The sequence below is a fragment of the Lepisosteus platostomus genome, chromosome 23 (genome assembly GCF_059453375.1).
Source record: "Lepisosteus platostomus isolate fLepPlt1 chromosome 23, fLepPlt1.hap1, whole genome shotgun sequence".
In the NCBI taxonomy this organism is placed as follows: domain Eukaryota; kingdom Metazoa; phylum Chordata; class Actinopteri; order Semionotiformes; family Lepisosteidae; genus Lepisosteus; species Lepisosteus platostomus.
Genome location: NC_142633.1, coordinates 10,169,744 through 10,182,888, shown reverse-complemented (window position 1 = coordinate 10,182,888; position 13,145 = coordinate 10,169,744). Strand labels below are relative to the sequence as shown.

The 13,145-nt window shown below is 39.6% G+C and overlaps 1 protein-coding gene across 2 annotated transcripts in view; it reads left to right on the top strand.

Annotated features, from left to right (window-relative positions):
- vps13d (vacuolar protein sorting 13 homolog D) overlaps positions 1-13,145 on the top strand; it is an 85,529-nt gene that overhangs the window by 63,867 nt on the left and 8,517 nt on the right. For both annotated transcript variants that reach the window (XM_088617496.1, XM_088617495.1), the window contains 2 exons: positions 4,521-4,653; positions 5,208-5,403. In XM_088617496.1, coding sequence (XP_088473622.1) covers positions 4,521-4,653; positions 5,208-5,403 — 329 coding nt within the window. The remainder of the gene's footprint in view (positions 1-4,520; positions 4,654-5,207; positions 5,404-13,145) is intronic.

Below are 13,145 nucleotides of genomic sequence, written 5' to 3'. Positions count from 1 at the left end.
GTGCTCGCTGTTTATACAGGACTCAGGGCTCCAGCAGGGATTTTACAGGGCTGGTAACACAAACCCAGTTCCATCAGGCACCTGCTGGAGTCCCTTCCAGGGGGGTCTTTTTGTTGTTTTTTTTGAGTGGGGGGGGGGGGGTGAGTTTCTCTGAGCAAGATCAGGTCAGCTTGTGGGAAGAAGAGGGATGTCCTCTGAGACAGACCAATTAGACGCTGATATATTAGGCAGATGGGGACGATACACGATAAGGATCTTGGAGTTCAAAAAGTTTGTGAGCTTAATATGGAACAGTGGAGGCGGTATTTTTTTATTTTAAACTCTTGTTCCTTTTCAACTTTCTGCAACCCCCTGCACCATCATAAGCTCCCTTTAGAGGGTCACTGGGAGAAATAAATGGAACTCTTAAAAAAACAAGCTTTAAAGCCCCTGAGTGTTTTGTGTGGTATCAGTGTGGAATAGCGAGTACCGAATACTTCCTTTTTGCCATGTGTGGGATTTAAGTTTGATTTAATTTGGACGTATTGTTTTTAGGCATTGTCATAGTAGCACTCAATAAATAATACCTCTTTAAATGCAAGCCTGACATGTTTCTGCTTGGCTTATGCTGTCCTAATTGTTTTAACAAATACTGTGGATACTTATGTGCTCTGGGATATTTATTTCGTATGTCCAGGAAAGCTCCACTCCATACACTCACCAGAACAAATGTGTTAGATCAGAGGAATCTAGTCTTCTACACTTGTTTATCCAGTTGTTCAAACCTTGTATTGATCCCAAGACTTCATAAAGCTATTTTTGTTATTTGTTATCGCTGTTTAATTCTACTACTTCTAGGATTCTTTAGTATTTACTTCTCAACATTTTCAACACACCCACTCCACTGAAACGTCAGAGCCTTAGACATTTACACTTGCTCTGTTAAATGTGTGTAGCTTCTATTTTCACAGCAAGGCCAACACATTTTAAAGAGAACAAATATAATTTTGTACTGAACAGTGGTAGCTCCATTTTTCTTCCAGATGCAGCCACTTGTGGTCGCCAGTTGGACTAGCATGGCATTAAACAGCATTTTGTATTTCAGTGGATATTTACAAACCTTGGTCTGATTAGCTGCTTGATGTTGCAAATGCTTCCCTAACTGTGTAGGAAGGCTGTTGGCTTTCAGAGAGGAAGGTGTGCAGATAGTTGAGGCCAGGAGACAGACAGAGCCTTTGATTGAGACAAATGAGAGGTAATCAGTCAGTCGGCACACGGGCTTGGGGTTTGGGGTGGCTAGCTAATCGGGCAGTTCACACAAACGGCCCTGCAGGGGTTCTTTGGCAGGTTAAGTGGTCTGGCCATTCATGTCAGGAAGGAGGTTGGGACAAGAAGTTAATGAGTTGAGTGGAGACCTAATTAGGAGGCAGGGTTCCAGGGTTGTAACATGCTAGAGTTATGGCAGGAAATGCAAATGGAAAGTCCCACAGACACTCTGACTGTCTCGGCCTTGATCACAAAGAACAGCTGCCAGTTAGGCAGGCTCCAGGTGGATTCCACTAGGACAGTGGCCTCAGCAGCTCAATACAAGGATATTTATGTGAACTGGGCTGTCCATAGGGAGTAAGAAACCTCACTTCAAAGCACTATAGGTTTCAGTTGGTCTTCATCATGAATATTTGCTGTACTACAGTAACCTCATTGAGTTTGTGACTCATTGTGACTTCAATGGTTGACAATTAAGATGATCTGAGCCAAATCATTGTCCGAGTATAGTATAAAGGTATAAAACTGTTATAAACAGTTCATTTTACAAGCACTAGAGCTTTCTGCATGCTGAAAGGTTATGTCCAGCCTATTTTTTTTAATCTTGAACTTTTGATCAATTATTAGATTGTCACTGACATTTGGTTCATTTCTAGTTTAAGTTTTAATTAGTTTTAACATTGGCACACAGTGGAGCGGACTGAAATATCCAGAAGTTAGAAAACACAGATTGAGATCAATACCAATTTGTAATTGCTATTTGTTAATCAGCAATAGTAGAGCAAGAACTGTACCTGAATTCCACAAACACCCATACCATTTTAGGCCCATTATAGTTGGAAAGTTATTGGAAAATATCTTAGTCACTGTGTGGCATTGTTTCAGACTCAAAATGGTAAGATCTGGACCTTTGCTCTGAAAGTTGCCTTTACTGGTTGTACACTCCGTTCACTATATATTTAATACTGATTCACACTGAGGAGACCTGTTCCATAGTCTGTGACCCAGTTTGCAGTGGAAGCTGTGATTACCCATCCAAAGTGTTCATCGTGTGGTTTAAAGACAGATCTTTACTGAAGAAACCACAGAGAAGAGTTTTTTATGATGTAGAACAGTGGATGTGTGAATATGGAATTAACTACCCAGCCATGTTGTTGAAGAATATACAGTATTCTAGCTGATTTCAAGAAACAGCAGGTTTGCATACAATTATTTAATATACGTTTCTTTTTTAAATGTAGTAATGCACTGAAGTCAGACAATATAGATTAAATCTCCTCTTTTATTCCCAATTATTTCAGCTCCAGGCGCTGTCCAGACACCTGTGAGCCTGAAATTATCTTTCTAGACTTATAAGGCTAGGTATTTAAGATATTCCCTGAAAAAAAGCAGTGTGGCAGTGTTCAGAATTCCTGGGATAAGAGTTCTCACTTTTATCTGGAATGGCGGCAGAGCCCAGAGTTCATGATAACCTGGGTCATTCTAATGAATTCATGATGAATTATGTGATTTCCAAGAAAAATAACAATACTGAGACTGAGGCCTTCTTGGCCACACTGGAAATTAAATGAACCTTTGAAAAATGATGGCAGTGCGCAGAAAAGAAATATCAGCAATATTTCTTTCAAGTTAATCAGAACTGATTGTTCAATTTGCCAGTAAATGAATCTCATATTTGCTGTCAAAATGCAGTTCTCTCTCCTGCCCTGGCTGATGTGTTTACTTATTTTTCTGTGATTTACTTTGGAAAGTCTAGACCTTTACATGGCAAAATATCTTTTTGCCTTTTAATAATATTTTCTGTAGATTTCGTGTGCAATTTAAGAATCTGCGTAGGTCATCGGTTGCATTTGAATTGTATCAGTGTTCATATCACATGTTTCGAATGGCAGTTATTGAGTACAAGGCTGGATTTATCTTTTCATTTAACGCATAGAACTCTCTCTACTGAGATTATACTGCTAATTAATTACAAAAACATATTGTAACACACATGCTGTGAAAGTCGCTTTTTTCTCTCATATCTGATGAAATTTAAATGCATTTTTACTATTCCCATAGAAAAGTGGTGATTAAAGACAGAAAACCAGAGTAGTTCTTGAGACTAAATTAGCTGTTTGGTGTTAGTGTGTATGTGAAGTATTCATCCCTCTGGGGAATGAGCTAAAATATTTACCTTTTTTAGGGGAAATGTATGTTTGTAGTATTTTAACAAGGGGAGTTCACTTTTTTGAAGAGGGGACCATCTTTTGTAACAAGAGGACTGCTAATTTTAACAAGGGGGAGTGAGATTTCTCTTTAGTTTGATCTCAGGATAACTTCCAAATAGGACCACTGTTTGCCAGGATTGTTCAATAGTTTAATAGAAGAAGTACTGGTAATAAGTAATTTGACATATTTAATTGAATAACTGCTAAGCTTTCTTCACAAAGGGATATCATTTACATGTGCAGCTGTAGATACTTTGATCTGTAGGTCTTTTTTATTTAAAACTAGAACAAATTAACACATCCCAGTTTGCTTTTCAGTCATGGCTTTCCTATTTGACAAAAAGCAGAAACTGTATTCAAAAGTATCACGATAATACGATTCAGGTGTAGTGAAAATCTGTGGCTCAGATGTACTAAAGGTTTGCTTTACAAGTTATAAACCTGTCACAGATCAATCGGTAGCATGATATATAAGAAACAGAGCTAGCATAATGTTTAAGAATAGGTTTGCAAAGGTAAGTCGTCGGTGTTTCTCATTGCCAGTGGCAATTATGATAATTACATTTGCATCAGTCATTTTTAAGAACTCTGAAAAGCACATCTCCTGCTGTCCTGCTTCCTGCTCCTGCTTCTCTATTCCTGGCCACTGTAATTGCCACAGAGGACAAGGAGGCAAGTGAACCAACTTTTTCCAGCCTGGACTGTGAATGCCATAGTTAAGAAGTCCCTGTTGTTTCACCATTCTGTTATTTGATTTGAGAATGGACAGTTTTAAATCGGCTCTTTAAAAAACAATATTGGACTTCCAGATCCAATTTCCAGCCTTTTGCTTCATTGCTGGTGCTGGGATGTGGTCCCTGTGAGGCAAGCAAGCATACAGGCTGGAGTATAATATACAGACACTGTTTATTCAGAAAACTGTTAAAATGTTAAGCTTGCTCAAGTGTCACGAAATATGTTTCAATTAGTATATACCGTGTTTTGGCACTTTGCTGCATCGCAACTGTAAACGGTATTATGTTCATGCTTAGTGCATCTGGAAAACATACTCTTTTTCTGCTGCAGTTCGCAGGGACCCTGTCAGATGGGCTGGGTAAGACCATGGACAACCGCCATCAGACAGAGCGAGAGTACATCCGTTACCATGGCGCCACGAGTGGAGAGCACCTAGTGGCAGGGATTCATGGGCTAGCTCACGGTAAGTGGCAGGACCAGAGAGATGGCAAGTCTGGATCGTTTCGCCTGAGATCAGTGCAGTCATTTAAAAGACTTTGTTTTGTTTTAACACGAATCTCTCAATGTACTTTGCAGTCAGTGTTACAAAGAGGGTACAACAAAAAATAAAATAGAGGAATAGCACAAGAACACAAGAATAACACAAGAAGCATTGTATTGAAACAATTAAGAAAGGCAGAAAGGAATATATGTAATGTGAAGTACCTAAATTAAATATTTAGGTATTAAATTAATCACACTGAGAAGTGGTGGGGTGGTTTCAGTAATGGAAAGCAAAAGAACTGTAGAAAGGCTTTTAAAGTCTAATTTGTCCTGTTGCTAAGGTAAGAAATTTTATGACTTGGAGTTTTTCAGTTCTAGGCCTGGTTCTGTCACTTGGTCATTGTTTGTTACTTGAGAAAGCTACTTAACCTTGTTGTTCTTGGTTCTGTGGATGAGACATAGCAACTAGCATCCAGGAGAAGATGCGGCAGTATTGGTTGAGCAAATCAACCACTTGTGTTTTTTGTTCTGCAGGTATCATAGGCGGTTTGACCAGTGTCATTACCTCAACTGTGGAGGGGGTGAAGACCGAGGGTGGTGTTAGTGGCTTTTTTTCTGGCCTGGGCAAAGGGCTTGTTGGCACAGTCACCAAGCCTGTGGCAGGAGCCCTGGACTTCGCTTCAGAAACAGCCCAGACTGTGCGTGACATGGCCAGCCTCAGTAATCACAGGTATGTACAGAAAGCATTTTCTTTTCTAAATTTGTATTTTTTGTTGGACATTCGTAAAATAATTTGTTTTGTTTTTAATTAAAGCACTGCACTGCAGTAGAACACATGACAAAAGTAAAAACAAATCTCCCAGTAAATTGGCCAAAGAAAACAAAATGCTGATTCAAAAAGTACAGTAAAAAGATAAATATTTAAGCATGGTTTAAAAATGTCCTGTCAGAATCTCTAATGGATTAGGACAATGACAGTGTTCCACAATTGTGGAGATGAACAAGAGAAGGCTGTGTCACCCATTGTGTGTAACCTGTTTTTGGCAGAGTAAAAAGACCTGAATCAGCAGATCTCGGGTCGTTTAGGACTATACTCATGGAGTAAGTCCTTACGGTATCTAGGAGCTAGACTTTTCTTATGCAGTAAGTTCTTAAGGTAGCTTTCAGTTAGGCTCTTCAGTACCGTATATGTATGTAAGCAGCAGAACCTCAAATTCTTAATTTAACAGGGATCCAGTGCACTTTTCACATGACAGGAGTTTTATATATATACTGAGGCAGAGTAGTTTTAGTTAACACATGAGCTGCGGATTTCTCAACATACTTAAGTGTCTTATTATCTTATTAGATATCCCATTAATTAAAATGTTAAAGTAGTCTAACCGTGCTAAAATAAGACGTCGATTTTTTTCAGCATCAGATAGAATAAGGACCTTACCTGCACTGTGTTATGTAAATGGGGGGAAAATTATACCCTTATGATTAACACCAGCTCTTCGTGGTTATGAGCGTGCTTGTGAAATTACGCTTTACTGATTTTTACATATAATTTACAAAATATGAGCCAAATGAATAAATGTTAAGCAGCTGCTTATAGGGCATAAAATTTGAAGATTGAAGCAAATTCCGCGGAATAAAGAATGAAATAAAATTCCAGACATTCTTGTTTAGCTCTTTATATTCTGATTCCAGTTTTCATTATATGCTTTTAGTTATGGCTGTTTAATAAAAACATATGTAAGTTACAAATAAAAATTCCTCCTAAATCTGTATTGTATCTTGGCTGCTCGTAGGTGCCTCAGTATCTTACGTGTACCATTCAGCGACGTAAGAGAACATACTGGAAATCTGTTTTTAGGACAATCTACCTATAGTAGATTGTCTAAACCAATCCAACTTGGACCCTGTTGTATGACATGAATGAGAATGCTTCATGAATGAGCTCAATCAAAATAGATGCATTTTATTATTGTAGTTGGTTCTGATAAAACATCAGTGAGTATTGAAGAAGTTCGAGTAGGTAGCTGTGTCAGCATGCATAGCCTGCCAAGCTACAGGTTTGATCCATTCTGAAAGGTGTGTGCTCCACAGCCAAAACTCTAGTGATACCTTAAAACACTGCAGCACAACAGAGATCTATGTTATATGCACTGCTTCCTTTCCAAGCTTCTTTTTGACCTTCATTAAAGAACATTGAGCTTGGTGAACTTTTATTATCAGCTTGAACTACAGGTTGTATTTGCAAAAGGTGTCTGGTATGTAAAGTGTATCTGTAAAGAAGCCAGGAGTCCTTACTTGCTACTTCAATGGGGTCGCTTTTCAAAAATGAAAATTGCAGGGCAGGACCCGGAGTGAGGTGGTGTGCAGTTTTCTGGGCCAGCAGAAAGAATGAATTACTTTCCTGTCCTCCCAAGTCACACAGGCTGATAGCGCAGTGGAGGGAGGGAGAGGTGTGTGAAAGGATGAGACCTCCGGGTGAACTGTGTTCCCGTGAGCTCGGTGATCAGAGGGAGGTTGTCGGAGCGTGCCTGAAGCAGTGTGCCCGTGGGTTCAGCCAGAGTTCACACAGGAAATTTACGTGATGTGCTGCCCTCAGCGGGCACAGCCTGCCTTACCAAGGCAGTGTGGCACAAAAACAAACACCCACATGTACAAAGCAAGGGCTTCGTATTAAAGCAATAAATGCAGCACTGCTGTTTGCAGCCCTGCTATTGCCAACACGCAGCTCTGCACAACAATATCTCTTCAAGGCAAGAGTGGCATTGAGGTTTCTGCTCTGCGATTGTACTACTGTGCAAAAGTAGGCAAACCATACAGTAGGAGTAAGAGGGATGGAAATATATTTACACCCATTCTGATACTTACGACAGATAACTGTTTAAAAGCTATAGAGTTTTATCAGTTTGTTTTTTAGTTTATAACAGGTATGAATAAATATAAGTGATGTTATGATTTCTCAGAAATTAATGTGATAAATAATGAGCAAAAACATTCAGGAGAATGTCTCTCTTCTCATATTGGAGCTGTGGTTAGGGATTACAATAGTTTCACATTGTCGTAGCGGACACCAGCACACCCCAACTGTTCATATCATCAGTCGTGTTCCAGTTGACTTTAAATAACCCATGAGAGATTTTGTTTGTAGAATACAGGCAATATTTCGTTTTGTCTCAGAAATAACACACTTGATTGTATAACCACTCAGATGGACTGCAGTGCCTTCTGCTTTCATCTGATAGCCGAATTCTCCCGGCAGCGCTCACTACAGTACTACATAGGGATTCAGATCACAACAAAAAAAATGTAATGCAAATTTGCATGCTTAGATCGCAAACAGGAAACAAACAAGTAAATGAAAAGCAGACGGCAACTGTGAGCTGTGTATCTGTGCTGAAGGGATTGTGGGATTGTCCGCACTCGTTGTGCTCTCCTGGCCTCCCAGTGAACTCTCCCCCCCTTCCCCACCCCACCCCTCTCTAGTCTCACATGCATACGCTCCTTAGAGCATACTCCAGGCACAGATCCAGGGCCATCTCGGTTACAATCCCAAAACAAGCAGGGGGGTATAATTTGGAGAGGGGGGGACGGGTGCAAGATTTTGATCTGATTTCAGCATTTTTTTCTGTCACTTTAGATTGCATTGCATAGCTGCTCTTCTTCAGTAAAGAGCTCGCTTTCTTCTGGTACACCGTGTGTCATGTTTGTTACAGCCATTGAAGTTAGTGAAGGCAATTCCAAGAGTCTCTTTAAAAATTAATCCAAAGGGATTGCACATTACATAGTGTTTAGATAATGAAATACTGTATATAGCTGTACCAAAACATTGCAGAATAACAACCACAACACAGAAGGCTGCTGATGTGTCTCATGCATTAGACTATATGAAAGTACTCTGGACCCCTTCATTTGTTTTTCATGAAGGAAATAGGAAATCCAGGGTGGTCCCATGCAGGTATGGTCTCGCAGCAATAAATTGATGTCAGTATTTTTTGCTTTGGTCCTTCGCTTAAAACATAAGCTCTAATGTTCCTTGCAAGTCTCCTTAATTAACCATGCTTTTCCACACAACTTATATATCTGGTGATACCGGAAAAAAAAACGTAGAGCACACTATAGAAAAGAGTTAGAAAACTTAAATCTTAACAGTTATTAAAATAGATTATATGTTGTACTGTAGACAAGATTAGTAAATGATGCCTGGAGGAAAAAAAAATGTTTAGAAACATTTTAGGCTTCATAACCTTTGGTTGGAATATTTTATTCTATAACATCTTACTGGATATGAAGTCATCATATTTTGGGAATTGTTCTTATTAATATGAAGGAAAAGCTTGTTTTAGTTTCCATCAAGACCAATCCTAAGGGTGAATGTGAAAGGGGGAGTTTTGTTTCTGACTTTTTCAGGAACAATACCAAAAATTAAACTTACTTTGCTCTCAGCAATTAAGCAATTATTGTACATTGAAAAGAGATGTCTGACCACACAGACTATCTGGGCTGTATTACTAACTCACTTAAAATGATGATGCAATTAATGAAATCCAAATAAAAATATGGACTGTTTTGTGACCTTTCTTCTGGTCGATATTTCTGTCCTGTGCAGCAAAACAATATTAGATTCAGTGCTTTCCGTCATTAATACAAATACTTCAACTCACAGCAGTTTCATGTATGAGAAACAAAGCAGTCTTGACAGTGACATCCCTCTAGTTTTTGCACCCTTTGCTAGTTTTGCGAATAGAGCTTGGAGAGATTTCTGTGTCCTGTTAACTCTTTCCTGTGTTTTTTTTTGAGTTAATCGTATTAGATAAGATAAGATAACTTTATTAGGCATATATTATTTCTTGAATTAGGAATTTGTCTTTTTGCATGCCCCAGCTTGCTCTCCGTGTGACACACAGGCACGCAGACAGGGAGAGAGAAGCTTGGGGTCAGACCGTATGATGGCCATTGGGTATTTTCTCTTAATGCTTATTCAGCAGCAATTCCCCCACTTTCTCACAAAACAAACCCTGACTTTAACTCTTTCTTATGGAGATAAGAACAGCCCAGTTTAGAAGGAAGGGGACGTTTTTGTGACTGTTCATTCAAAGAAGAACCTTGTGTTTTAGCCATCCAGCTCTTGTCTGAGTCGTTCAGATCGTTTCCGCTGGGAGATCAGGAATGAAAAATGGGGCGAGTTTCTGCAGTGTTTCAGGAAGCTCTCATTGAGGTATGGGTAAGGATGGATGTGTGCGAACCACGGTTTACTGGCTCACAGGGCCTGAATGAAAGGGCTGCTAAGCCAAGAAAAGAGCTGAGCTAATGCCCCCCCAGTGTGTACTGAAGCTCTCTGGGAAGGGAACGAGAGGGAAAGGCTCTTTCTTTGGTCCCATTGACGGCTGGTTGGCCTAACGCCAACCCTAGAGGCTGACCTGGAGTTGAACTCTATTGTTAAAGCACAGAGCGGAGTGTGGAGCATAGTGTGAGAGTTGAAGCGTGGGGTGGTGGATAGGCTGGGGGGGGGGGGGGGAGTTGATGAAAAAGTGAAAAAAAGTAAAAGTCTTTCAGATCAAACTTGAATCCCTAAAAGCATAGATGAAAGATCTGTGTTTGTTGGCTTTAAAAAACAACCATTTAGGGGGTGATTCTGACTTAGAGTCCAGTTGTCGTCGTCGTCTCCCGGATGGTAGCTTCACATCATTGGCTCATCAATCAAGTACGTACACTGGAAATAATAGTCACCCATTTGTGTCAGACCTGCTGAGAAAGCTGAATTATTGTTCATGTATTGACATGTGTTGGAGCTTCATGTGTAGAATACATTGAATTTTGGCACTGCTAATAAAAAAAAATATTTCTAAGCTGGTTAAATGTAGTGCATGGAACATAGGGGTAAAGTAATGTAGATAAATGGGGTGGATTTTACACTTAACATCTACAATAACGTCCCTTTCATCTGAGGAAACAGATCTTGTTTAGTTTGATCAAATAAGTTGCTTCACAAAATGCTACATGTTTTCAAGCCTCTTGCTTCCTGACGCCATTGGCTTTGCATTCTCCTCTTTCATCACTCGCCCATCCTAGGCTAGTCCGGCTACGAGCTCGGGGCACCGTCTGCCTGGAGCTGGATGGACAGCAACAGCTGTTGGTGCCTGGCCCCCGGTTGCAAAAACAGGCCAGAAGGAAAGCAAACCTCAGTACAGTACCGTCTTTGTGAATCAACTGGAAACCATCAGCTATAATCAAATGACCGCAGCAAAAGATTCAAGCCAGATGTAGGAATTCCAGTGTTCTGTACCGCAGCTCAGCCCAGCCGTGGCAGCCAGCAATAAGGTCATCGGCAGGAGAAATGAGAGTTGAGCTCTTTTTGGAAACCTGGGCTCAATTCTCTTGGCAGTACAATATACCTGCGTGATCTATCAAACTGATAGAAGACAGTTTGACCTTTTCACCCTGTATGGTCCTAAGCAAGTGAGAGATTAGGGAGATTTTGTGACGTCTGTAGATTTAACACGTTGTCAGACAGTTCCTTTCTTTAACCAGTATGGGTATGACTCAGAATGTTTCCTAGTGGTGGAATCTCTTAAATAAAATGAGGTTATTTGTTTAAGTTCTGTTTTTAAAACAGTTGTGAAAAAACGCTCATTTTCACTTATGACGTGGAGGATGCCGACTTATATAGTAGTGCATTAATAGAGTGAAGTAGCTTTCTCAAAGGTACAAGGAGCAATGTCCCACCTAGAATTGGAACTCACATTTTTCCAGTCCATAGCTCAGATCCCTGGGATCTGCTCCACACCACTGCAGTTTATGGTGGTTCCCAAAATACTCCATTAGGAAGTGAGACTTTCATTGGAGAAACCTCCTGGTCCTTTGGAAAAACATAGGGGGAGATGTTTTATATAGTTTCGTTCATTTGCAGAGTGTTGTTTTCAAACTAGTAGTGGTGTTACTTTTTAAATTGGCTTTTTGATTGGTAATTGGAGTATTTTCTGTATTTATCTCTTTCATGATTGACACATCCAGTTTCCAAATGGATTGTGCTGTAGCGGGTGATGTCATACTGTATTTCCATGGACGATATCAGTATGAGTCAGGATTTCTAGATCAAAAGACAATGAATTCTCCTTGCAGCACTTCTTAGAAGTGCGAGCACAATACCTCCAGAATGTTTTGTCTGCCAGGTATATGATATTCCTGAGATGATAAAGGGCTTTATTAAATTCAGGATATACTGTAGAACGTTAAACAGGCCTTACAGATGTAAAAAAGGTTTAATTAATATATAACTTATCAAAAGGGAAAGGTGTAGTTAAACATGGGTTAATGTCATCTGACATAATCCAATTTTTGGATTGTGCTCCTTAGTATGCCTTTCGCTGACTGTTTTGGTTGTGTGTTTTCATGCTAGAATGGATGTAGTTCTGCACTACTTTTCTTAAGGAAGCTTCAACAGGCATCAAAACCAAGGCTGACCCTATGCCTTTTGACCACAAAAGCAACCAATGATACTGCAATCTCATCATTGTTTTATAGAGTAATTTATTTTTTTCTGATCTGACTTGGAAAGTGGCATACTGTAGAATATCACTGAACCGTGAACCTTTTCAATAACGCAGGTCACAACGACTTTGGTACAGTTCTATAACTTACCATCAATACATGCTAGGATCTCTTCTCTAATTGAAGTAATAAGCAGTAATATACATATAAAGTGATAAACCTTCTAGCCTGGAAAAATCTGCATCACTACAGTGTGGCAATCCCCCATCCTGCAAGAAAGTGAAGTAGATTTTTTTAAGTATATTATTACTCTTTTTCCCTTTCAGCTGTCTCGCTAAGCAGTGAGAATGTGAAGTAACACATGGGCTGCTTTTATGGCCAGTGTCAAGCTCCAGGCAGTATTACACAATTAATCCCCTTTAATTTCTCTTATGTGTTTGAGGCCTTGGAACTGCATAGCCGCATTGAAATAAAAACAGCCCCTAATCTCTGCCAAGATGTGTGGGATCGTTTTCCCTGCACAGCCTGCAAGAAATGGCAGAACAAAATGAAATGTTTCAGAAGGAAAACATTGTGCACTTTTTGGGGGTTAAAAATTGTCTACAAAAGACAAATCAAACTAATGTTGATGGTGCATGGAGGTAATATGTGAAAAAAATGATGCCATTGCTTAAAAGCAGACTACTGCCAAATATGTAATTCATTTCCCTCTTATTTTCAAAATGCCTTTACCAGATTTAGACACATATCATGAATCAGGATGCCCAAGGTATAGTTACAATGTGAAAATGTGTTACATTCATTTTGCCTTTATTCCTTTATTCCATTGAAATTTAAACCAGTGCATCTCAGAACCAAAAGTCTTTGTGAATTAATTTTATATAACTTCAGTGAGCTTCCTCATGCTCTGGCAGGTTGTGATACTTTGTAGCATTGAAAGATGTATTAACAGGAGGCCCAATGAAATGTTTTTGGTGGAAGTGATTG